This window comes from Gymnoscopelus braueri (assembly GCF_963280865.1).
Source record: "Gymnoscopelus braueri genome assembly, chromosome: 2".
In the NCBI taxonomy this organism is placed as follows: Eukaryota; Metazoa; Chordata; class Actinopteri; order Myctophiformes; family Myctophidae; genus Gymnoscopelus; species Gymnoscopelus braueri.
Window position 1 is genome coordinate 35,595,526 of NC_137604.1, and position 27,500 is coordinate 35,623,025.

At 45.4% G+C, this 27,500-nt stretch overlaps 1 protein-coding gene across 1 annotated transcript in view; it reads left to right on the plus strand.

The window, feature by feature from the left end:
* LOC308095780 (adhesion G protein-coupled receptor L1) overlaps window positions 1–25,384 on the plus strand; it is a 40,508-nt gene extending 15,124 nt beyond the window's left edge. The window contains 21 exon segments of the mRNA XM_080442829.1: window positions 2,262–2,469; window positions 3,967–4,231; window positions 5,180–5,519; window positions 7,185–7,478; window positions 9,652–9,755; window positions 10,409–10,594; window positions 10,708–10,746; window positions 11,253–11,433; window positions 11,702–11,824; window positions 13,395–13,612; window positions 13,761–13,934; window positions 14,880–15,092; window positions 15,685–15,905; window positions 16,684–16,750; window positions 16,880–16,968; window positions 17,919–18,087; window positions 20,032–20,181; window positions 20,440–20,536; window positions 21,095–21,205; window positions 21,600–21,620; window positions 22,201–25,384. Coding sequence (XP_080298955.1) covers window positions 2,262–2,469; window positions 3,967–4,231; window positions 5,180–5,519; window positions 7,185–7,478; window positions 9,652–9,755; window positions 10,409–10,594; window positions 10,708–10,746; window positions 11,253–11,433; window positions 11,702–11,824; window positions 13,395–13,612; window positions 13,761–13,934; window positions 14,880–15,092; window positions 15,685–15,905; window positions 16,684–16,750; window positions 16,880–16,968; window positions 17,919–18,087; window positions 20,032–20,181; window positions 20,440–20,536; window positions 21,095–21,205; window positions 21,600–21,620; window positions 22,201–24,257 — 5,327 coding nt within the window. The 3' untranslated portion in view covers window positions 24,258–25,384.
* The last annotated feature ends 2,116 nt before the right edge of the window (window positions 25,385–27,500 follow it).

The window sequence follows — 27,500 nt, forward strand, 5'->3', positions numbered from 1 at the left end:
GTGTTTGCGTGCGTGTGTGCGTGCGTGTGTGCGTGTGTGTGTGTGTTGTGTGTATGTGAGTGTGTGTGTGTGTGTGTGTGTGTGTGTGTGTGTGTGTGTGTGTGTGTGTGTGGTGTGTGTGCGGGCGACTGGGCGTGCATGCATGCGTGTGTGCGTGCGTGCATGTTTGTGCGTATGTCAGCGCGCGCGTGTGTGTGTGTGTGTGTGTGTGTGTGTGTGTGTGTGTGTTTGTGTGTGTGTGCATGCCTACTTGCATGCCAGTGTGAGACAGTATATATATATATGTGTCCATACAGTGATTGACATGTGGGTGGACCAATCCCTTGTGCTCTGTGTGAAGTGAACTAACCTGTCCTCTCATCCACTTTAAGGCAAAATGTAGCCCGCCCTCTGCGATTCTACCTCACATTCTTGACCCCTTTATGCACTAACACACATGCCAGTGTGCCACAGCATGCACACATGAAATGTGTGCACACTCACGCACGCACGCACACGGCACACACACACACACACACACACACACACACACACACACCACACACACACACACACACACACACACACACACACACACACGCGCGCACACACACACACACACACACTATATATAAAGTATACAGTATATATATGTATGTATATACATTATAATATATACATATACTGTATATATACACACACATACATACACACACACACACACACACACACACACACACACACACACACACACACACACACACACACACACACACACACACACACACACACACACACACACACACACACACACACACGTATACATACTGTATATATATGTACAGATGGGCAACAATTCTCTGGATCTCTACTGGAGGTAGTTTATAAAATACATAATAAGATATTCCCTCAGATGGTGTTTTGATGTTGGCTCTGGTGAGCACTATTTAACACAGGTGGTCCAAGATCTCCTGTAGGTGTTCAGGTTGTGATCTGAAGACTAAAGGCCATATTCCATCAGGATAGAGTTGTTTCATCATAGGATAAAAGTCTCTGAATAATTTTGATATGCAGTGATCCTTCCCTTCAAGGGGACAGGTGGAACCATGCCAGGAAAATCCCCCCCCCCCACTCCCACAGCATAACAGAGCCACCGGACTCCATCACTGTAGGAGTCAAGCATCCAGTCTGATCACGTCCTCCATTGACATTCTCAGTCACCCGAGGAAGAGTTGCTCTTCTGTTTTCCCTTACATATCGCACGAATGAACGAGTGCAACGGTCATTTAATGAGCGAATTTCCAGGCCCTATAGTTCCTGATGTATTTCCCATAGATTGAAATGCAGATGTCACTTAAGTCACTGTTCCTATTGAAATGCTAGTCAGTTGAGTTATCTTTGTGACTGAAACTCCTGCCATGCATGCCCCAATAACGGACCTTCTTTCATAGTCACTTATTTTTCTTAATATCTTCTTACCATCTTCATCTGAAATCCAGGTTAACTGGGCCTTCCACAGGCCACAGAGAATGATAGGGTGTTAATTATTTAATTGCAGTACACCTGTATGGAAATATCTGAAATATCTGATATAGCAGATCAATTAGATAGTAGTAGTGGTAGTAGTAGTACAAGTATAGTACTACTGTACTTGTAGATCTGCTATTTTCACCTAAAATGGCATGCCCAAAATAAGGATGCCAGGTTGAAAGGAGTTAATTTGTCACCTGTCTGTATATGTATGTAATATGTATGTATCAAAATGTAGACATACTCATGCAAACACATGACACACGCTCACATAAAAACACTCATATACCTTTCATTGCAGCGCCCCTATTGTACTACTCACCGTGCACTCTCTAGCAGTATGTGATTCTCATCTCTTATGTCTCTTAAATCACTTTGTCTTCGAAGAACCACGCAGTTGTTTAAAATCCTTCTCTCTCTTTCTCTCTTTTTCTCTTGTCTTCTTTTCTTTCTTTCTATCTTTCTTTCTTTCTTTCTTTCTCTCTCTCTAACTATCATTCTTTCATCCTCTTTATATCTGGCATCAACCCATTCCACTTTTCCCAAATCCACTTTACATGCGTCGACCCCCCCTCCCCCCCCCCCCCCCCCCCACATGGTTTTACTATCGTCCCACTCCACACTCCCCCCCCCACTCCTCCACCTCCTATCCCCCCTTTTCTCTCCTCCTCCTCCTCCTCCTCCTCGTCCCTTGCACACCTCTTTTCACCCTGCTCCTTGCTCCTCCTCTACCTGACTCCCCTCTCCTCCAGTCTTTGTGTGTCCCGGCTCCCTGCTCAGCATCCAGCCGGCCTCCTCTCTGCTGGAGGCGGAGCATCAGTCGGGGGCGTGGTGCAAGGACCCCCTGCAGGCCGGCGATAGGCTGTACGTCATGCCGTGGACACCTTATAGGACGGAGGTGCTGTACGAGTACGCCTCCTGGGACGACTACCGCCAGAACAGGGTCACCACTACCTACAAGTGAGTGTGGCTTCCTGTGTGTGTGTGCGTGTGTGTGTGTGTGTGTGTGTGTGTGTGTGTGTGTGTGTGTGTGTGTGTGTGTGTGTGTGTGTGTGTGTGCGTGTGTGTGCGCGTGCGCGTGCGCGTGTGCGCGTCCGTGCGTGTGTGCGTGCGTGCTCTTGTTTTGGTGGTTTATGAAGTGGTGTCCGTATAATGTAGGAAAAAACACAGTGTCCTCATAAACCACGTCAAACGCGTGTGTGTGTGTGTGCGCTCGTGCGTGCGTGTGTGCACGTGCGTGTGTGTGTGCGTGCGTGCGTGTGTGTGTGTGTGTGGGTGTGGCGTGTGTGTTCGTGGTGTGTGTGTCAGAGGTGGGGTGAATTTTACTTCAGCTCAGTCAATTCATGAGTCTCAATTTCATTTTCCAATACTGCACTGCACTGGGGTCCTGTGGGAATTTTGCACAAGACATGACTAAGTATATAAGAACTGATTAGTTTTACTGCCTGTATACTTACTGTATATTGTACATGATAACCAGATCCCTCTGTCTTTCTATGGACCTTATGTATCTGACTGAATGTCCCCCTGCGGGATCAATAAAGTGCAATCTAAATCTGAATCAATAGGTGGTCACCAAATCTCTTTATTTGTTTTTAAAAATGGGGCAATAGATAATTGATAAATCCTGGAAATTGAAATAATGTAAATAAAAACACTACCTATGTTTAAATTTGAGATTGTCATAAACAATATATTATGTTATATCTGTTTTATAAATGTTGGAAATTGTAGCTAAATCTGCCTCTAACATTTACCATACTCAAGGCTGTGACATCATGAGTGGAAGCAGTAGTTACTGCTGCTTGGCTGCACCACTCAACAAATACAGGGACACTTATATCATATACATATTTAATTTTAGATTTAGCAGTAGAAAGGTTTCCAGAGTCTAGACATTTTGCAGGGCAATATTATGCCAAGTATAGTCAATGCAGTAAGTACAACTAGCATCTTGATCCACTGTGATGTTACCTGTACAACCTGTACAAAAAATCCAAATAATAATATAAAAATGCATCTGATATTGTGTAGTATACATATTCTGTAGTATGTAAATATCTGAAGTTGTCCCTTATCTGTTGCCCTACCTTTGAATAACAGATTTTATTTCTATAGCTTTCTTTATGGATAGATCTCTGCTCGACATGTTTTGTACTGTATAATAAATGTTATGAAGTAGAATCATTTAATACCACTTAAGCCCTATTTTATACTCTTGGCATTTCAAAATAGACGATCTATAAGCTCACAATGCCTGTTGTGAAAAGAAATTGAACAAATCTTTGAAAATCTTCACCTATAATGAGATCACCAAAATAAGGGTGCAAGGGTTAATGTTTTTAGATCCATAGGTAAGAACAATTTTGCTTGAATTGAAACTCGCTGCAAGTGAATATCTGAAAGTGAGTTGACCACAGTGCGGGCGTGTCCTCTGCCTCTCAACTTGTGCTGCAGGCTGCCGAGTCGTGTGGACGGCACAGGCTTTGTGGTGTACGACGGAGCCGTGTTCTACAACAAGGAGCGAACTCGCAACCTGGTCAAGTACGACCTGAGAACGCGCATCAAGAGCGGCGAGGCGGTGGTGGTCAACGCAAACTACCACGATACCTCTCCCTACCGCTGGGGAGGGAAGTCTGACATCGACCTGGCCGTGGACGAGAACGGCCTCTGGGTCATCTACTCCACCGAGGCAAACAATGGACGCATAGTGGTCAGCCAGGTATGACTGACTCTTTGGATCAATGGAGAGTGTAAGAATGGGTCCTACTGTACGTAAGGGGATTTAATACTTTTACAAGATTCAAGATTCAAGATTTTTTTTATTGCCGCATCTTATATACGAGTGATTTTGGTTCCTCAACATTGTAGCAGCAGTAGAAAAACAAAACCAAGTGGAGGGTAATGGAAAATGGCAAACTATACATCAGTCATATAGCACACTTTGATGTGCTTGTGCTGCTCATACTTGTAAATGTATAAGTACAGTTGCACTGTGCAGTATGTGTCTATTTACATGTACATACTGTATGTATGTACATGCATGTGTGCATATGTTTGTGTGTGCAGTCTTAATATGCAAAGTGATATGTGCCAGTGCACGTGGTTTGTGTTCAAATATTGAGGCAGGCGTGTGAGAGGTGTGTGCGATTGTATGTGTCTCTACCTTTTGAAGGATAACCTTCTTGTAGGGTTGTTGATCTTGGAACCTGCAAGTCATTGTGGATAAGAACATTAGCCAAATGCCTAAAATGTAAATTTAAATAGTGAGGGAAAGGAGGGCAGGAAGGCATGTGATCGTGTCTTGTATAGAGCCAGGCTGATCTATCGGGCAGACCAATATATTCGCCATTATTTGTCTTTTTTAACCACTTTATTTCTTATTAGGACTTAAATTATGATTACATAATATAAAGTTCAGTTTATGTGTTTATTTTTTATCTATCAAAACGTTATTTGTGTTTATGTTTGTTTATTTGGTTGCTTATTAGTTAAATGTTCTCAAGTCTAGCTTTTCAAATTGGTTAGAAAACTCAAAAACTCGCTCAAAACTTTTGGTAATCAGTGGTCTAGGATTGGCATCGGAACCAAAACTCTGGCATTGGTCAGCCTCTAGTCTTGTATGCTAATAACTCGACTTCCCCTCCTCTACCTGTGTCCTGTCCTCCAGGTGAACCCATACACCCTGCGCTTCGAGGGCACGTGGGCCACGGGTTTCGACAAGCGCGGCGCGAGCAACGCCTTCATGGCGTGTGGCGTTCTCTACGCCGTGCGCTCTGTCTTCCAGGACGATGAGGGGCAGGCGGACGGCAGGGCCGGTGGGGATATGGTGGTGTACGCCTACGACACCAGCCGTGGCCAGGAGCTGCCAGTGCAAATCCCGTTCCCCAACCCCTACCAGTACATCTCTTCCATAGACTACAACCCCAGAGACAACCAGCTGTACGTGTGGAATAACTACTACGTACTGAGATACCCGCTGCAGTTCACCCCGCCACCACCCACCAAAGGTCCGTTGGAACACGTTTGCCTGGGTTTCATATAACACTGTGAACATTGTAATAACTTGTAGTGACTGTATGGGGCAGAGAGGTTATTAAATGACACCATTTTGCTGTTGATTGCTCCTAACATTGACCACCCCAAAATAATAAATAGTATTAAATGATTAGACATCCATTTTACAGATAACGATAGCCTACTTTGTAGTGGTTGGCTGGCTACAGTCATCTGTGCATACTGGCAACGTAGGAGTATCGCTCCTACAAGCTTTATCAACAATAATCAATTATGAAATGAGAGAAAGTGACTCACTTTTCAGTCATCACAATTTTATGTTGTTTATTTGGTGTGTAATGGCTTTCATGAGGAAAAGGCTGATTATTGACATGCTCGGTGAAATGGGAGGGTTAGAGCTTGGAGAGTGATTTACTCCATTGCGCTCAGTCTGAGCACAATGGAGTAAATCACTGTATTAGTCAGATCTTTATGGTTGCGCATTGTGTCGTGCTCCGAAATAGATTGGCTATTTTTGGTGCTTGACGCCTGCACACAATTAAGTATAAATCAGGCTTAAGAGAGTATCTATGCTCAGCTAATATTGTCTGTGATACACAAGTAAGGAACACAGCTATTCAGCCACCTGTATGCATAGAATAACTACTGTGTAGAGCAGGGGTCTTCAACCTTTTCAGGCCAGGGACCCCCAAACTGATGGGGAGATGGAGCAGGGACCCCCTACCTCGTAGGGTAGGGGGGGCTACCACATATATTGTATATTTATGTATACAATTGTGTTTTATATTGTCTGCTCCTATACGCACCTGCCCCAGTAGGTGTGCAAAAAAAATATCTCTACAAAATATGTATAAACATACCATGTTATTGTGCATTGTGCCTCCATTTATCTGTTTGCTATGGATTCATGTTATGTTTAAAGACAATTTGACATTTTGGGGGGGAAAAACTAAACAAAAATATTGTTTAATCAAACAACAATTTCGCGGACCCCCTGCAGTACCTCCACGGACCCCCTGTTGAAGACCTCTGGTGTAGAGGTTTAAATTGTCCACTGGAAGCATGTGGCTTACTCGTTTGCTCACTTATTGTATTTCCCAAAAAACTGTCTTAAAATAATTCACTCCAGACGGTTGTAAAAATGTACTTGAAGTTTTACTTCTCAAAAGACAAAAAATAATATTCCACAGGTTACAATTGTGTGAGATGAAGACGGTAAGAAAACTGTATGCTTCCCAACTCCAAACTGTCTGACACTGACTCACTCTCAGTCCCACTGATGACAGAAGCTGAGTCTAATCATCAAAATGTCACAGTGACACAATACACACCTGTCCTTACTCAACCTTAATTATCAAAGGCCTTAATTTACAAAGGTACTCTCTGAAGTTCTCTTAAAGCAAAAGTCCTCTTATGTCAATACTTGTACATACATATACCATGAATTAAACATATGAATTTAGCAATTATTTGTCTTCTTCAAATATTTAGGTTTTACCATTTTTACTCAATACACATTAATTATGAAATATCAATATGAACTGTTATCTCTGTGGTTTGGCTTCCACATACTGTATACTGAGGTACAGGTCTGTGGAATGTGTGGGCCTGTGTGTTTAGAAGTAGTGGTGTATTTACCAATGCAACATCCCTACCAGGTCCCCTCTCCTCTCTGATGACCACGGTTCGATCCTACACGGCCACCGTGGCCCTGAGCCCTGTGCGACCATCAGCCTCTCACCCCATCGGCGTGATCAACCGAGGGCCCTTTGACCAGCGACCCATCACAGCCATGGTCCCCCTGACCCCACGCCCACCCCTGCGTGTGCCTCTGGCTCCTGGGGGCCCAGGGCAGGTCGGGGGGTGTGAGGGCCGGGTGGCACGAGGGGTGCAGTGGCCCCCGACCCTGAAGGGAGAGACGGTGGAGAGGCCCTGCCCTAAAGGATCGCTGGGTAAGTGATGTGTGTGCGTTTGTGTGTTGTGTGTGTGTCTGTGTTTTGAGCATGTGATATTGGATCTGTGACATCTTGTGACAGGGTTTGCTATTCTTAAAGGAGAAATCCGGACATTTTAAGTGTTATCTTTGATGTGTCGTTACTCACCTACCGACGTAGAAAGTGGCGTTGATTTTTTCCAGCGATTCCCCTGTCGTCATTTTTTCGACCCCCTCCGTTGGCATAATGGGAGCGCGTGCCTAAGGGAAATTCGTCTATTATAACCGATGCAAAGTTATTTTTTTCTCTACTACTACTCATTGTAGAGTCTCATGATACTCAAACATGCACTGAAAGTCCCTGAGAAGCTATCGCTAATGCCGAACGAGCTAACGCTGGTTGCTTGTTTCTCTCCCAGAACCTGGCAACTCGGTGTTGCCAGGGAGAGAAATAAGCAAACAACGTTAGCTCGTTCGAGGTGAGTAACGACACATCAAAGATAACACTTAAAATGTCCGGATTTCTCCTTTAACTCTAAGATATTTGCTGGCATATGCATTCATGTTTTAGTTGTCCATGCATTTTGTGTTTGGTACTTTGTTTGGTACTTTGTTTGGTGTCTTTGTGTGTGTGTGTGTGTGTGCGTGTGTGTGCGTGCGTGCGTGTGTGCGTGTGTGTGTTATTTGCATGTGTGCGTCTATATCTCGTTTCCCTTTGAAATGTAGTTGCGTGTCCTCTCTTTGAACTCATCTCTAGAACAGAGAGAAAAAAATAGGAGAGAGGGAGACAGATATGGAGAGAGAGAGCATGAGAAATAGACAGAGAGAGAGAGAGAGAGAGAGAGAGAGAGAGATTTGTGTTTTTTATATTACTGTCACCTCTTTTCTCTCTCCATCTCTCTCTCTCTCTTTCTCTCTCCCTCTCTCTCTCTCTTTCTCTCTCCCTCTCTCTCTCTCTTTCTTTCTCTCTCTCTCTCTCTCTCTCTCTCTCTCTCTCTCTCTCTCTCTCTCTCACACACACACACACACACTCACTCACTCTCACTCTGAGGTATGTGGATGGTGTAGATGAGCCTTAGGTACATTATTTCCCCCATTCTAAAGATGCCGCAGGCCTTCTACTCATATAATCTTATCTCATCATGTGTAGTTGTTAGTACTGCTACTTAAAAGAGGGAGGAGAGGAGAGGAGAGGAGAGGAGAGGAGAGGAGATTGGCAGGGAGAGAAAGGGGTGACAGCACCTCAGATAACCTAGTGCTCTCTCTATCTGCATCCGGATCCCACTGTCTCTTTATCTTATCCTTTATGTTCACTCATTCTCTCTCTCATCTTCTGTCTTTCTCTCTTTCTCTCTTTCTCATCTTGTGGAGTTGAGCTATTACCATCTGACGGTCAAGTTGGACTCTTTTAGAAACATGCAGTGCATTGAAGGGGGCACTCTGTTCCGTTCAGGATGACATATTGGTGCTTTCTTTCTTCTCCTTTTGGGGCAATTTGATTTCGATGAGATGTATTGTGTCCAGGTAGTTCAGTCGGTAAAGCATTCTTACTGCGGGTGGACTGACAATTGGGAGTACAATGAGAATTTGTATTTTGTTTTGACAAGGAAAGAGATTGTCCCACTGGTTTGTCTCTCATATTCAACATCAAAAACAAACATTTGATTTGTTGTTGCTTTAGTAAAATGTAGCCTGTAATGTAGCCTGTAACCCTCCTGAAAATAGTCATTTGTTAAAAAAGGTTACTCATCAGATTCTGTGATCTACCTTCTCTTCAGTGAGGGTAGGTCACAGAATCTGATTGGTAACCAAAAGTGGCGTAGCACCGTAATGTGGGTTTTGGTTTAGGCTGGTTTGCATCTACTTGATTTCATAGGCAAGTTGTGACAACAATCTTGGCCTGTATCAGCAGTGTGTGCACCATTATGCTTTGAATGCAATTTGGTTTTGATGTAGACCATTGGTTCTCAACCGTTTTCTATGTTGTTATACATCAACGTTTTCATGTCAAGGATGTCAAGGATATTGTATATCTTCTATTCTTGAATAGCCAAAGTATAAAATAATGTTTTTTATGTGTGTGTGTGTGTGTGTGTGTGTGTGTGTGTGTGTGTGTGTGTGTGTGTGTGTGTGTGTGTGTGTGTGTGTGTGTGTGTGTGTGTGTGTGTGTGTGTGTGTGTGTGTGTGTGTAGGCATAGCCTCCTACCAGTGCATATTGTCTCCTGTTGGATGGAACTCCAGAGGGCCTGACCTCTCCAACTGCACCTCTCCCTGGGTCAGTCAGATTGCACAGAAGGTTAGTCACACCCACCCACACACACACACACACACACACACACACACACACACACACACACACACACACACACACACACACACACACACACACACACACACACACACACACACACACACACGCATCATGCATAATGCATACATGCTGTATACAGTACATACCCACACATACGTCCACAACCAGGACCCACCTTCATCTACAGACGCACACACACATATCCACACAATACGTACACAAACATGCATGCACACAAACACATACATGTGCACATATATGCACGCTCGCACACACACACACACCCACCCACCACAAACACGCAAGCACACACATACACGTGCACACAAAAGTGCATACGCCTACAGTATGCATTTGCATACGGGCAACAAACATATTCCCACATGCATACAAAAATACATATATACACACGCATACACATACACACGCAGAAGTGCATATGCATGCAGTATATGCATTTGCATACAAGCACCACTCACACATGCACACACCACACATGCGCCAATGCCCTGCAGCCCGTTAGGCAGTGGCTCCCTTGCATCTTAATGTTAAATGTTAAAATGTTTGACGATTATAACCCTGCCAAACCCTCTGAAACCCTGACCCACAAACCCTCTCCACCACTTTGTCCTCCACAGATTAAGAGTGGTGAAAACGCAGCCAACATCGCCGGTGAACTTGTTAACCTCACTCGGGGGCGGGTCTACGCTGGTGATGTCAGCATGTCCGTCAAGCTGATTGAGCAGCTATTGGACATCCTGGACTCCCAGCTCCAGGCCCTGAGACCGGCCAATAAGGAGTCAGCAGCCCGGAACTACAACAAGGTGAAAATCAAATATTTCTTCATGCTTAACCTCTTCCCAGACGTGAATGAAGGGAGAAGAGTGTTTTGCACCTAATAACAGAACCTTTGGTGTTGTGCTTTTCTCCAATTCAGCTGCAGAAAAGGGAGCGCACATGCAGAGCCTACGTTCAGGTAAGCTAAGGCGTGGTTTTCAAAGTGAGGTCTAGAAACCCCAGAGGTCCATCCTCCAATGTGTTTTTTCGTTTCTTATCACTGTTATTATTTGGAAATTGTATTTGCGAACGCGGAAGGAGGCGCGGCGAAGCCGCGCCTCCGACCAAGTGGAGCTTACTATGTAACCCTGCTCAGGTTGTGTGTGTGTCTGTCTGTGTGTCTGTCTGTGTTCATGCTCTCATAATGCTCTGATTACAATGCACAACAGCCTCCTCTGATTACAATGCACAACAGCCTGCAAAACACACACACACACACACACACACACACACACACACACACACACACAATGTCAATGTTCTCTCCCCATCACGGTGAAATAACACGGATTACAAGTCCGTAAATACACAATATTTTCGAGCTGCGTTCGCTTCCAGCGTTCGCGCGTCTTACTACATTATAACTATTATTTTCCCTCCCTCTCTCTCTCTCTCTCTCTCTCTCCCTGCCTCCAACCCTGCCAGGCTGTGGTGCAGACCGTTGATAACCTGCTTGGCCCTGAGGCTCTGGTCTCCTGGGCTGATATGAGCAACGATGACCAGTCTCGCTCTGCCTCACTGCTATTAGACGCTATGGAGAAAGGAGCCTTCCTGCTGGCTAACAATCTGTACGAAGGTCGTTTCAGCGACAGGTCACCCAACGTCGGTAAGTGCATGCCAATTACACACAAGGCAACTCGGTGCCTGACCTGCTGGGGAATAATTAATTGAATGCATCTCTAATGAACTCTCTGCCGTGTGTGCGTTTGTGCGTGCGTGCGTGCATGCTCGTGTGTGTGTGTGTGTGTGTGTGTGTATGTGTGTGTGTGTGTGTGTGTGTGCGTTCGTGCGTGCGTGCGTGCTCGTGTGTGTGTGTGTGTGTGTGTGTGTGTGTGTGTGTGTGTGTGTGTGTGTGTGTGCGTGCGCGCACTTAGATCTGGAAGTGTACGTGCTGAACACAGAGGCAGAAATACAGGACCTGACGTTCCCGCACTCCTATGACAGTGACAGTATTTTACAGATCTCTGCACCGGCCCTGCAGCAGTACAGCAACAATGGTCAGTGACACAGTCTACACTGCATCACACTAGAACATTCTCACTGTCCATTTAACTGTGAGAGAGTGCTCAGAGTAGTACAAATAGAACCAAATGGACCCATACGGTTTTGACTATATACACCAAGTTTCTGTACACAAGCTTCTCCATGCCCGAGAATAAAGTAATAACGGAAGTGAGAGTGTTTGCGTGTTTGAGACCGGGGGTGGCGGGGCGAGGGGCAGCGTGCTGAAGCGAAAGACACAAGTGGTTCGGGAGAAACCGTGTTACAGCACACAGCAGCAGAGTTAGTTTCACTTTTCGGATGTCAGATTCGTTTTTCCATACTCACTTCCTTAATTTGAAATGACTGATTCACCTTCCTTCCTTGTTTTTCTTGAATGTTAAGAATGTGATTTAGCATATTGTTTAGAGTTTAGACAATATGCTTTAGACAAATGCTAGGTTCATTGTTTACCTGGTATCCTTTAGTTTAAACGATCAGATTGTTATTCAGATAGCATATTGTTTTAGACCAGTGTTCATTTTGACAGCAAACTTTCATATTTTAGTCATTTGAAATGTTTTATTTGACTAAATATCATAAGACTAAATCTACAGTTGATTTAGTCGACTAAAATGTAATTTGGCGGGCCGTGATGGCGTCGCAATGCCTGATTTATACTAAGATGTATGCCGAAAATAGCTGATCTACAAGCTCACAACCACAAGCCACAGACGTGTTGTGAGCTTGTAGATCAGCTATTTTCGGAGCGTGACAAAATTACTTGTCTTAGTTCTACCAATCTGGGAACCCATAGCCAAATGAGAAGGAAAAACAGCGCCCTCTGCTGTTTGTACTATCTCACTTGGCTCTGGGACAATGACGACGGAGCACCCGTGCGCAAGGAAACCGGGGTTTTGGTCTGCCTTCAGCGTTTCACTTCCGGTGGTGCGACTATGTTTTCATTCCCACTAACAATATGTCTACACGGAACACTAACACCACTTCTCCCAGAGAACATGGATCGTTTTGGTTATAAGCCCACTTGTTTCTATGATAAAAGAGCAAGATAAAATGTGAATATCTTTTCGTGGTTTTGTCTGCTCCGCGGACGCTATTGTTAAATTATTTTCGGTTGGTTTCGAGTGGGGAATGATCGGCGGACACGTAAATCCCGCCCACTACATTTGATTGGGTAAAGCGCGGCCTGCTTCCTGATCTGAAGGCACGCCCACTTGTAGCCCAGTGTGTACATGTTATGACGAACCTTCACGACAGATTCCAACGCAGAGCAGAATCTGTTCTTGAGAGATTATAGTTCTACTGGATCTCTTCTCCACTAGTCCCTCCCTAACATTTTAGTCTAGTTATCATTTGTTGACATAATTGTCAATACAGTATATTTAGAAAAAGGTAGTCGACGTACATTCTTTGTCATAGTTTTAGTCAACGAAATGAACACTGATTTAGACAGATGCTTGTGTAGTCGCTCTGAATAAATATTAGAGAGTCTGCTAAATGCTTAAATTGTAAATTGATTGTAAATTGTATGTGTCCTGCCATCTCCACCCATGACTCCATCTGCAGGTCAGGTGAAGCTGGTTCTGTCCCTCTATAAGAACCTGGGCTCCTTCCTGACCACCCACAACTCTACTCTGCGGCTGGGCGTGGCATTAAGCCAGGGGTCAGAGGTCAGGGGGAGGAGCCTGGTGGTCAACTCCCACGTCATCTCGGCGTCCGTCCACAGAGGCTTCAACAGGGTGTACCTCTCTGAGCCCGTCATCTTCACCCTCAGACACCTGCAGGTGTGTGTCTTTGAAGCTTCAGCCAGGAATTCCTTTTATCAACCAAATTGTGAACTACTTTCGATGAGTCACATGTTGCGGCGCACATGGGCATGTGTGTGTGTGTGTGTGTGCGCGCATGTTTGATAATGTGTGCTTTTGTTCACAGCTGGAGAACCACTTTGGCCCCAACTGTTCATTCTGGAACTCGTCGGGGTCCTCTGGGAGTGGCAGGTGGTCCGCACAGGGCTGCCGCCTGTTGCACTCCAACAACACACACACCACCTGCGCGTGTAACCACCTGTCCAGCTACGCTGTCCTTATGACCTACCAACAGCCTGCTGTAAGCACACACACACAAACACACACACACATGCACACTCACACCATGCGCACGCACACACACATTCGATCGATTCAATTCAGAATGCTGAATTAGTTTGAAAAAATATATTAAATTCACAAATATTGAGGAGGAACTGATTCACTCAGTTTTAGTGGAATATAGACAGAAGTGATGCACTTCTCAGCACATTTAATTTAAATTAGTTCCATGTTTCATTCAATTGATTATAATTCATAATTCAATTGCTGTTGAATCGCTGCAATTGAATCATGCAGCATCACGATGCTTCAATGCATATTCACACCCCTAATACCAACCGTACACACAGGCCTACACTAGCAGTTATATACAGCTGCGCACAAATATACTGCACACCACCAGTGGTGGAAAGTAACTAAGTACATTTACTTAAGTACTGTACTTAAGTACAATTTTGAGGTATTTGTACTTTACTTGAGTATTTCCAATTTCCAATACTTTTACTTCTACTCCACTACATCTCAGAGGCAAATATTGTACTTTTACTCCACTACATTTACTTGAAAACTTTAGTTACTAGTTACTTTTCAGATATAAATTATGATATAATGAAACATACACTAACCACTTTAAACCTATTTTAAACCTAGGCTATTTGATGCGACGCGTTGTGAGCTTGTATATCGGCTATTTTCAAATATTTAGTACTTTTACTTTTGGTACTTTAAGTACATTTTGATGCCAATACTTGTACTTTTACTCAAGTACATTTTTAATTCTGGACTTTTACTTGTAACAGAGTATTTTTATATTGCATTATTGGTACTTTTACTTAAGTAAAGAATTTGAGTACTTTTTCCACCACTTTTCCACTCACCTTGCACACACACACACACACACACACACACACAGTTTGCAAATCACTCCCCATCAGACTAGTGAATCTTTCATTTCTCTTGTCAGTCTGGCGCAGGTGTGGAAGAGCTGCTGGTCTATGTGGTGTCCTGGGTGGGCATCTCTGTTGCGCTGGTGTGTCTGGCAGCCTGCATTACCACCCTGTGCTGCCAGGGGGCACCCTGGCACACGGACCACAGCAGCATCCATTGCAACTTGTGGGCCAATCTCTTCATCACCGAGCTGCTGTTCCTCGTTGGTGCAGACAAGGCCCAGTTCCCAGTGAGTGCTGTGATAGTGGACCAGTCCGGAGTGGAACAGTAGGATTATTAAAGAATAAGAAATAAGCTTGCTAATATTTCTTTTGTGTAATTCTACCATAGTACATATTGGTTTGTCAGTGGATATTCAGCTGTCAGACAGCATTGGTGAAGGAAACACCTCCTTCAGGTGTTCAGGACAACTGATGGGTGCTCTGAACACCCTCCCCAGATCCTCTCTATAGTTTTAACCTAACCAACCCATGTCTAAACTTAACCATAACAATGTGTGTCCTGAACCATCTAAAAGCTATACATAATTTATTTCTTACAAGCCGTTTTACACATTGTCGTTGTCAGGTGGAAACCTTGCATGTCCAAAGCCGTTAAGGAAAAAAGAACCTGTGATCCAATGGATCCACTGTAATCGTTATTTAGTTACAAGCTCTTGTTAATACTTTTCATTGGTTAACTATTTATAAAACCCACAGACACACTTACGGTATTAATTTACGAAAAAAAACTAAGGAGATACGAGGTGTCTGCCTGACAGCAACGGCATGCACCTCTAGTGACGCCTCCCTTTGCACTCAACCTCCCTTTCACATTTCCAGGTGGCATGTTCCATTGTTGCTGGCCTGCTGCACTTCTCCCTGCTTTCTGTGTTCTGCTGGTTGTGTCTGGAGGGGGTGGAACTGTACCTCCTGCAGCGGGAGGTATTTGAGGGACGGACCTCCAGGAGGAAGTACTTCTACCTGTGTGGCTACTCCATCCCTGGCCTGGTGGTGGCTGTGTCTGCAGCCATAGACTTCAGAGGCTACGGCTCACACACTGCGTAGGTGGAGGAATGACGTGTTTGAGTGTGTGCGTGCGTGTGTGGGGGTGTACGTGTGTGAGTATGTACGTGCGCGCGTGTGTGCGGGTGTAACGTGGTTGATATTGCATGGTGTAGCCCCTTTCTATGAATGCACTAGTAAAGTTTCTCAGTAGAGTGCATACCTCTGTCAACACTATGCAATTGTCAAGTTAAGCCATTTCCACTTGAGAATGAATGATTATGTAAAGTAATATGACCTTGCCCTTGAGTGTAACCCAAAAGTTAATCAGCTCTCTGCCTACTGATCACTCCCACCATGTTTCATTAAAGTTTCTGCCAATATGTTCTGACATCTGTGTTCCCCTTGAATGTGAACTTGAATTTTGAACTTTTTAGTCCAAAATTACTGATAATTCCCACCGAGTTGCAGGACACCCGGGTCATCTGTTCTCGAGTTATTTTGCTAACAAACCTCGATTGTGACCTTGACATTTGAAAATGTAAGAATCCTACTGATCATTCCCACCACGTTTCATGAAAATCCGGCCTCCGTTCTTGAGTTATTGTGCTTACACAAAAGGAATGGGGCGAATACATAACCCTGTCCAACCCTGTACAGACTGGATATAACTGCTGTAATGTGTGTGTGTGTGTGTGTGTGTGTGTGTGTGTGTGTGTGTGTGTGTGTGTGTGTGTGTGTGTGTGTGTGTGTGTGTGTGTGTGTGTGTGTGTGTGTGTGTGTGTGTGTGTGTGTGTGTGTGTGTGTGTGTGTGTGTGCGCGTGTGTGCGTGTGTAGGTGCTGGCTGCGGACAGACAATTATTTCATCTGGAGTTTCCTTGGGCCTGTGTCGGTCGTAATAACGGTGAGACCTTATACTCAAACACACAGTCAGTAAGGTCATCTGTAAACATTACTTTGAGTGAATGATATTGACTGAGACTGGTGAACAGTCACCATCCCATAGCTGACCATTGACCTTATTTGACTTCAGCTGAACCTGGTAGTCTTGGTGATGACCCTCCATAAGATGCACAGCTCAGCAGCCCTCAAGCCAGACTCCAGTCGCCATGACAATCTGAGGTCAGTATCACAGGGTGTGTTTTCTCTGTTTTAGTTCAGGGGAGGTTAATGTCCAGAGCTAGAAACACCAAGCTAACAAAGCTCTCCTTTTTTTCCCTTCTTTTTTTTCTTCAGTAACAGGGGTCTCCCTGTCTCCCCAGCTCTTTAGTAAAGAGAAAATGCCTTTTTAGGGACACACATTTTATCGCAACGACCATTCATCAGCTTCAATTATATAGTGTTCCAGTTCCAATTGTGTCCGCTCTTTTTTTGTTTTTGTTTCATCACTTCCAATTTCACTTGTTTATCCAGTATCCTGTATGAGTTCACTCTCCTGATTAGATAACATTGGTATCCCAACCTGAAAACGTATTTTCTGTTACCGAACCATCACTCTAGCAGCGATTATTGTCAGAATATAGAACTATTTAACACTTACTTTAACAAAAGAATATAACTTCCACAACAGTTAATAATACGGTAGATTTTGATTCAGTAGCTTTGTTCAAGTTCAGGTTTATGAATTTCAAAAGTGGAGATAAGGGTTGCAATGAGCATTTCATTTCCAACTGCACAGACAAGATAAAAGCTATGAGTAGAAAATAAGGTCCTGGGGCTGGTTGGCAGAAGCATCTTATCTCGCATTGCGACACCTTGTTGTGAGCTTGTAGATAGAAGAGATTTGGAGTACATGGGGGAAAAAGAGGGGACCAAGTCTAGATGCATGGGGTCAACCAAGTAAATATAGGGTTTAAGTGGTGAACCACTTGAATCTCCGCATGCCTAATTGCCTATTCTGCGGGGGAACGTTTGCCAAAAATAGCTGAACACGTTTTGCACTTGTAGATTGGCTGTCTTTGGAGAAGAGATTTGGTGTTGACAGAAAAAAGTTAAGCAGAAAAAGTACAGAGCTTTGTGCAACCGGCCACTGAATCGGACAGAACAAACCCTCTCCACTGTGGTTCCAACAGGGCGTGGGCGGTGGGCTCCCTCACCCTCCTCTTCCTGCAGAGTGTCACCTGGTCGTCGGGCCTGGTGTTTGTCTCCGCCCCCTCCCTGCTCCTGGCCTACCTCTTCTCCTCCCTGAACACGGCCCAGGCCCTGCTCATCACCATCCTGCACTGCACCCTCACCAGGAAGGTGGGTCCCCCGTGTGTGTGTGTCCGTACGTGTGTGTGTGTGTATGTGTATGTGTGTGTGTATGTGTATGTGTATGTGTATGTGTATGTGTGTGTGTGTGTGTGTGTGTGTGTGTGTGTGTGTGTGTGTGTGTGTGTGTGTGTGTGTGTGTGTGTGTGTGTGTGTGTGTGTGTGTGTGTGTGTGTGTGTGTGTTTACACTATGTAGACTGCAGCACCGTACTGCTGTTGTAAAGGGGGAATGAGAATGTCCAGCAGACAGTGTAGCATTAGAATGATATTTCAGCAAAATACAGTTTTAATATTCTTATATAATTATTCATGTTTACATCTTAAATATCCCTCTGCGTTCACACTGGCAGCTACAAAAGATACAAGTCACTGTTGAAGTGTTGATCAACACTCTCATTGACTTCATGCATGTGTCTGACAAGAAACATGTAAAGGACTAGAAAAAGTGCTCCTCGGAGCCAGGTCAGGTAGGTTAATGTGGGCCAGCAATGTGCGGAATAGAGATACTGATTTGCGTGATGTTTGGACAAAATCTGTAGGAGTAATATCCCAAAAAATGATTTGCAAAAATTGGCCTCCTGGTGGCGCTATAACAGGAAGATCTGGAGAATTCGCATCCAGGGAGTGTGTGTGCACAGTTTCGCTGTGATCGGGCCAACGGCGCCGGAGATTTGACGGGGCGGACGGACGGACGGACGGACAGACCAGCGGACGGACAGTGTGCAAAACATAGTCTCGGCCACACCTTTGGCCTGGCCGAAACAAAAATAAAGCCTGGAGTTATATGGAACTAGCCCCCCCCCCCCCATTATAAGCAGGAATTGTGTGAGAAGATGACTGGAAAACATGGATATGCTGTACCAAACAAGACAGGTCGTGTTTTAGCTTTGTACTGCAGCTGCAGTTGAAGCCAGCTCAACTCGGATTGTAGCTTTGTAGATTTTGTAGCAGCCACAAACGTCGAGTATAGCTTTGTATCTTCATGTCGCTGGCTTCCATTCAAAATGAATGGTGGACTGTAGCTTTGTATCTGCCAGTGTGAACACAGCAATAATCCACAATCTTGCATGAACTCGTCTCTGTGTATGTACATGTACAGTATGTACATATCTGTGTGTACAGTATGTGATATATTTAGAGATTATCGCCCAGGCCTTGTTCATTGCCCAAGGCTGGATAAGCATCAACGATTGCCAGTCAATTATTTATCAAAAACTCAAAGCTTTATTTACTTGCCAGCGCAAGGAGAAAATTGATTAACATGACTGTCAATATGGAACTGCCCCGGTGAACAAAATAGTCCCACTGGGATTTCCCTACAGTGTGGGGAGGGAGTTAACGGAAAACATGGCCGTGCTGCTGGTGTGCCTCACCTTTGTTGGCGCACAGCCTTTCTGTGACCAGTTGTAGGTCGCTGTTTTCCGCTCTGTGTTTTGGTTCCTTTGCATCCTAATAAACTCAAGTGGCTCCTGCACTGGTTGGCCAGTTGCCTTATCAGCCCTTATAGGGCTGACCAATCAGTGCAAGCCATCCCTTTATCACCCCCCCCCCCCTCACCCAGGCCAAATAAAGGCTGCAGGCTGTGAGATAAATATACACAGTATATCGTCGCTGTCGGGTGGAAACCTTGTATGTCCAAAAACTGTTAATTTTCAGAAAATGGAAAAAAGAACCTGCGTTAAAAATGTGTAAAATGTAGTTACTAGTCACAAGTTTGTTCAGTATTTTTAATTTTTTTTAAACACACAGACAGACTGAACCACTTTACCTTTCAAATACTTTTTGAAAGGAATTGAATTGATTTTACAAAACAGCGCTGTTGTATGGAAAAGCAGGGCATTCAATTCCAGGGGAAAAAACAAAATATAAAAAGTTGAAATAATGGAGACACAAGGTTTCTGCCCGACAGCAACGATATATATATTTGTGCGTAGGGTCAGAAGGACTATGGCCGATGCCTGCGTTTTTCCCAGTGCTGTGGCTCGTCCTCTGGCAGCTCTCCTGACTCGGTTAAGGGCTCGGCCCTGCGGTCCAACAGCCGCTACAGCAGCAGCCAGGCACGCAGAGCCACTGCCAACAGACAGGTATAGAGCATTGTTCCATTATTTACGCACTCAAACATTTGGCATCGCATCCTGCTCTTGAACGCATCCAAATTTGCATCAATCGCCCCATGGTTCTCTGTTTGTGTCTCTGACTTTGTCTCTGCCTCCGTTTCTGTCTGTCATGCTCTCTTTCTTTTTCTGTTTCTTTGTATCTTTCTCCAACGCTGCCTGTGTGTCTTGCTATCTTCCTCCGACTGTTTTTGACCGCGGGTGTATGTGTGTGTTCATTTGTTCCAGAGCCGTATTAGAAGGATGTGGAACGACACAGTGCGCAGACAGACAGAGTCGTCCTTTATTGCTGCAGATGTCAACAACACTCCAACACTCAACAGAGGTGAAGATCTGTATACATTCACACCTTTGTTCTTCACCTTAATGCATGTTCTCTCTCTGGCCATGTGATACTGACATTCTTTACTCTCTGAATGAATAGCACAAGCATGTCTTAGTTCATTCTGGTCTTATGGGTGTGCACATTTGACATTTTAGCTGATTTCCCTTTTCCAGAGTGACAAAGTATCAAAGCACTGCATGCACTGTAAGGGAAAAGTAGCGGAACAAGAATGAAGAAGAGCGATGGAGTGATTTAATATACATCACAAATCAACACAAGGGCATATTAGAGTGTGCAAAGGAGGGAGATATGGGAGAGTGGAGAGTAGGACGTGAGGTATTTCTGGATGAGTTTCAGTTTATGACAGAAGACAGAGAGAGAGAGAGAGAGCGACTCAGCTTTTCCAAATGAAGTTGGAAGGGCATTCCGCCATTAAAGAGCCAGGACTAGGGAGAAGAGTTGAGACTGGGGGAACAGGTGGCATGTGTTCTACAGACATCGATTGTTTCTAGTGTAATTATTTGTCTGAGATTGTTTGTATTTCACCCCCCTCGCCAGCTGCTTTAGGGAACCATTTCCTGACTAACCCAGTGTTGCAGACCCATCCTGGAGCCTCTCCATATGACACTCTGCTAGCCCAAGGGTACAACCAACCCTTCACCTCCACAGGTATATACCTCAACACAGTGCTTTCTACAGCTGCTGTCAGTCTGCCCCTTTGTCTTGGCTTCTTTTATCCTTTTTATACACATGCTCAGCTTCTCTCCTCTCGTTGTTTGTCAGTTCTGACTGTGTTCTTATCTTGAACCAAACAAACTTTTCTAACTTGTTTGTGTAGATCTCTGATGCTTGAAAAGTAACAGTTCACAGTTCACAATCATAGAACAGTTTATTGTTGTGAGTCTAATTTCTAACTTAATATAAAATGTACTATACTGTTCATGCCATTTGCTGCGATTGTTAACTGCAGTCTGCAGTGTAGTGTGACCTTGACCTTGAAAAGTGTGTGTTTTGTCTTTTGTCCTTCCCCTTCCGTGTCTCTCTGTCTAACGTGGATCGATAGGAACCTTCAGAAACAGCCAGAGTATGAGCTCTCTTTTATTGTGCTCACTCTATAATCATTCAGCACCATTTCGTTGTGTATTATGGTTCTGTCAACAGTCATGACAATACAAACAGAGACCATGAAAACATTCAAATATCTTCCATATCCATATGGTTGCATAAAATTCCATTCAATGATACTGCTGTTACTGTTATCCAAATCGATCTATACCAGTCCCTCTGCCCATCCATCCATTATGTTCATTCATCTCAAGCTCATTTACACCAATGGTTCTCAAAGTGGGGTCCTTGAGGGGGTTCAAAAGGGTCCTCAGCAAAATGAAAAACAGTTTAAACACTTTAACCCAAATTATAGTTTTTTGACTATTGGAAAATAGCCAGCTATCTACAAGCTCACAATGTGATGCGTTGTGAGCTTGTTTAAAACATGTTGACAAAGGTTGACAAATGACTTATTGGGGTCCCTGGCACAAAATCTTTTCAAATGGAGGTCTGTGACCTTATGCATATCAATTTGGGGGTCCTTCAAATTAAAAGGTTTGAGAACCACTTACTTACACAAGTTCTGCTCTGACTCACGTCTATCCTCTCCCTAACAGAGGGCGGTGCATCCCAGAGCCAGGAGTCCTGCGGGCTGGACAGTGTGTGTCTCAATGGAGGCTACACCCCCAACACCTTCACCCTGCACGGTCTGGGAGGTGCCGGACCGGGCTCCCGGGCCGGGGTGGTGGGCAGCAGCGACCTCCTGAGGGAAGCGGTGGGGGATGATGTCTCCCCAGGCCTCCTCACTCCCCATGGGGCGTCGGAACTGGCCGGCGGGGCCGGAATGCGCAGGAACCTGTCCGATGCCGCAGCTCTGGAGAAGATGATCATCTCGGAGCTGGTTCAGAGCAACTTGAGGCCCTCTGTGGCCATGCCCGTGCCCCCGGAGCGCTACGGCAGCCTTGCAAGGCCACACCACCACGACAGGCCCACTCATGCCGCTACGTTGACTCGCCACCCTCAACAACAACCACCTCCGCCGCCCTCGGACGGGGTCTGGGCCGCCACCATGCAGACGCACATTCGTCACAACAGCGCACAAGACGCCGGCTGGACGCACGCTAGCAGGCACCAGACGCAAATCCAGACTGACGCACACGCCGCGTCGACGCGCGTCCAGGATCACGCTGGGACGCCGCGGCTGCAGGACGGCTGGTCGCATCCCGCGGTCTCCCCCACAGACTCTGAGGTTCACGAGCAACAGCAGCAGCAGCTTCAGGACCGAGAGAGGTCGCAGCTGCAAAGCACCCTGGGCCGTCGCGGGGGGCTCCAGGACAGACAGCAGCAGCAAGCCCGTCCCCCCGACGTTCAGGCTCGTCCCTACTCCTCCACCCTCAGCCGCACCCCCGGCACGCTGGCCCGGCATCGCGCGGGGGTGGGCGAGATGGGCCTGGGGACGGAGCGAGACAGAGAGAGGGACAGAGACAGAGACAGGATTCTTTACCGGGACAGACCCTTACCCCCTCCTCCGCCCCCGCCGCCTCAGGAGTCCGAACCCCTGTACAAGGCTCTGGAGGAGCCGCTGCTGCTGAAACAGAGGGACGTGGGCCTGGATGGATGGAGAGCAGGGCAAGAGAGAGACAAGGAGGAGGCCTTCCTGCTGAAAAGAGACGCTTCCATGGAGGACTGGAGAGCGGGAGCCGAGCGAGAGAGGGAGGAGTCATTTCAAGCTCAGAAGCGAGACCCTGCAATGGATGAGTGGAGAGGCGGGATGGAGCGAGGGAGAGAGGAGCCCCTCCTTTTAGATAGAGACGGAAGGATGGAGCTGTGGCGTGGAGGAGCGGAGCCCGGGAGGGAGGAGACGTTCATAACGCAGAAGAAGGACTTCGAGCTGGACGGGTGGAGAGCGGGGATGGAGAGAGAGAAGGAAGCCGCTCTGTTCTTGAAGGACAGGGACGGCTGGAGAGGAGGGGTGGAGAGAGAGAGCGAGGACTTTAAACAGAAGGACAGGGCGCTAGAGGTGTGGAGAGGAGGGATAGATATTGACAGGGAGGAATCCTTCCTGTTTGAGAGCAAAGACGGAGGCATGGAGGGATGGAAGAGAGGGAAAGACAGAGGGAACGCGCAGCCGCACCGCTACCGCGGCGATCCGGACGACTCTGACAGCTTCGCCCTGCCCCTGACCCCTGACCTCGACCTTGATCCCGACTCCTCCCCCATTTACGCCAGAGATTCCAACCCCTCCCCCCTCTACCCCGGAGACCGCCGCACGCCGCCCGTCAACGTCTTCCCTCGGAGCTCTCCGCCGACAAACATCTTTGTTCCCCGAGAGGCCAACTCCCCCCCGAACCTCTACTCCCGCCACTCCCCTCAGGTGTACAGCCGGAGCAGCTCCCCGCCGCGCTTCTACACTCGAAACTCCCCGCCCGCTCTCTCCTACCCCGACAGCAGCCCCGAAGGCAACGAGGACGTCAGCCCTGCCGGCGGTCAGCCGCAGCGGCCCGCTCTGGAACTGCCCTATAGCCTGGGACGCCCCCCACTGGGCCCGCGGCCCAATCACTTGCAGACCTTCTACCAGCCGCCGCCGCTGGCAGCCAATGGGGAGACGGCGTACGCGGCAGAGCCCCCCACCGAAGAAGAAGACGGACAGATGCAGCGAGTGACGAGCCTGTGACTAGGGCGGTGGTGATCGGGGTATAGAAACCAGGGAGGAGGAACGACGGCGGCCTTACAAAAGCGACAACAAAACAGTTGGCGGTACTGATGAGGATGATGACGGTGACGATACCGACAAGGCTTGAGGAAAAGCGATGATGATGATGATGGTGATGAAGGCTCCTTCCTGTTTCTATCTCCCGATCACCACGAGACTTCCCCCCCTTCGCCCTTTTCATGGTTTTGTTACTTTTTTAAAGACTGTAATCCATTTATAAATTACCTTTTTTCTGTCTACCTTTCTCTCTGTCTCCGTCCATTCCCCTTCTTCTCCCGTCTTTCCTAAACCACTGGTTCTCAACGTCGGGTTTGGGGCCCACCAGGGCTCCAAATGGACCCTTTCGGGTCTATAACTCCGAGAGGTTACCAAGGGAACCATTTGTGGGCCCCGGGCTAGACGTTGAGAAACAGTGTCTTAAACCCTCCTGTGTGGTATCTTCTCATTGGTGCTTTATCCTTATGGACTCATTGTCTGAATTTCTATTGGTTCATCCTCTGGGTGTTGCCCTTCCCTGTAGCAAGCAAACAGTGTGTCAAAGAAGCACTAGTATGTTGCCAAAAAAAGAAAAGAAAAGAGAAAAAAATCCTTTCAGAACATGTGCATGAATTTATAGTGGCTTTACAAGGCTACATACTGTAGGAGGAACATGTTTTTATGTGTGTGGGTGCGTGTGCGCGTGCGTGGGTGTGAGTGTGTGTGTGTGTGTGCGCACGCGTACGTGAGTGTCTGGGTGTGCGTGTCTGTGCATGCGTGCATGTGTGTATGCACGCGTGCCGTGTGCGTGCCTGTGTTTGAGCTGCGTGGGTGTGTGTACATCGCTCTTGTATAAACAATGTATCACAATGCAGCATTTTATCAATATCAATGGGGACCCCTCATGCACACGCCCTCTTCCTGCTGTTTTTTGAACTCTTGACCAATCCCACTTCACATCAAGACCAAAAGCGTACAGTCCTCCAGACAGAGACTGTTGGTGATGGAACATATTGCCCTGGCATTTGCCATGGCAACAGAACTCTTTGAGCTCCTGAACCGATCATATAAGCCTCAGAACTTTTATTGCGTTCCCCCCCCCGAGACCCGTGTACATAGACGACCCCAAAGTGTTCTGATTGTCTTGTATTGCTATTGAAGTTCAAGTAAAGATGTGAAACCATTGCATGTCCATCCTTCTGTTGGTGTGGGTGTCAGGAGAGATTGAGAACGAAGAAACGATCAATTTAAGGGCTGATGGGTGGGACTCATGCTGCTACAAGAAATACCAAACTCAAATGCATTTCACATTTATGTTACCAAAGATATATATTTTAAAATATATTTTGAGAAAAAGAGGGGAAGTCCGCACACTGTTTGAGCTCCCAGTGGAAGAGTCTTTTTATTTGTTAGGCATAACAAATATGCCTAACAAATAAAAAGACTCTTCCACTCCGAGCTCAAACGGTGTGTGGACTTCCCTTCTTTTTCTCATGTACGTATTGATGTCCAGCACCCGATTAACTGTTTTAGGATGTGCATGCTTACCCCTTGTTCCAAAATATATTATTTTGAACCATATTTTCTGAAAAAATATTTCTGGCCATTTTTGTTTTATATTAGAAAAATGGCATTTATTTTCTTTATGGTATATGAAGGAAGCATAATGAGACTAATTTAGAGTGTATGATAAAGAGGTATCCAATTATAATTTGTAAACGCAACTAGAACCACTGACTGTATATAAAGACAGGAATACACTGTAGGAAATACAACATATACTGTACACAGGCTCAAATCAAAGTTGGAGAAAGACGCAAATACTGTAGAAATGAGTATTTCTAAATAACTTGACGTCAAATGGTACAACTGTTTAAAAAATAAGTCACCATTGCCTTTAATGGTCTGTGCACTCCTGGACAGAAGTTTGTAACATTGTAAAAACTGAGAAAACTCACATGGATTATTTACATGGTCTAAAGCGTAATTTATACTCTGTAGTACGACAGTGTTTCTTTCCAAAAAAGGTTCTACTGAAGGTTATTTTTGGCACCGTTGCGCGATGGAGTATAAATTAAGCTTAATCGTGGCATAACATCAGTAAAGTTCATGAGGTACTGGAGCCAGGCTGCATACACACACATGAAGGAGAACATGAAAACATTCAAAACATGTCTACAAACACACTGACAGAATGAGTTGTTTTATCGCTATTGGTACATTTCTTTCTGTACCATTACATTCACTGCGTTTATGTACAGTTTACAGTATGTAGAACTGGCTACAATATTTCACTTAAGTATAAAATTGTAAATTACATTCTATCTGCTTAGTCATCATTACAAATAATTAATTTACAACACTAGTGGCATTTTTAAAAGTATTTTTAAAGTGCTATTTCTGTGTGATACAGGTTACATATGAGGTTAAGAGTGCTAGTGGTCAGTCGGTGTTTAGGTACAATCTACATGCTCATCTGATAGGCAAATACATGTGAAGCTAGTGTCAAACATGATGAATGTGTATGTATATATACATAATATTTCACATTTTCAAAATATGGCCAAAATGTAGTTGAAAATATATATTTGGAACCTGAAGATACATTAAGCATTTATCCAAATATTGCATGCATAATCATTATTTTTCTCCCAAATTTTCTCCCAAAATATATATTTTGGGCCATTTGTGTATATTTTGAAAGAGGTGAAAAGCGTTTTCCTATGTATGGACAAAGGCCACTTCATAGGCAACAACCTTCAACAACCCGTCTCATACATATCCTGAAGAGTTCAATTACTCCTTTTTCACTGAAGACAATTGATAGAGGAGGTTGGAAATGGTCTCTCTCTCCCTCTCTCTCTCCCTCTTGTCTGGAAACTGAGGTATGTGATTTGACTTCACAGGAAATGGTCCGACATTCTTCAAATCTCTGTCTAACCGAGCCAGACTACAGGCTACAGACTGGCAGGCTCACACAAACATGCAGGTACTTTGTGCATAGTGTATGCATGAGTTGGTGAACATGTGGTGTTGTGTACTACAGTGGTTCTTAACTGGTTCCGCAATAGTCTCTGACGCAGGCCCGGCGCCACGGGGGTGCCTGAGGGGGCCTGGCACCCTCAGTTTCAAATTGTGCCCTCTCAGTTTATTTTGAAAAAAATCGGTAAAATCAGGCAAAAATATGAATTAAATAACATAAGCCTACCCTAACCCTAAAACCTAAAT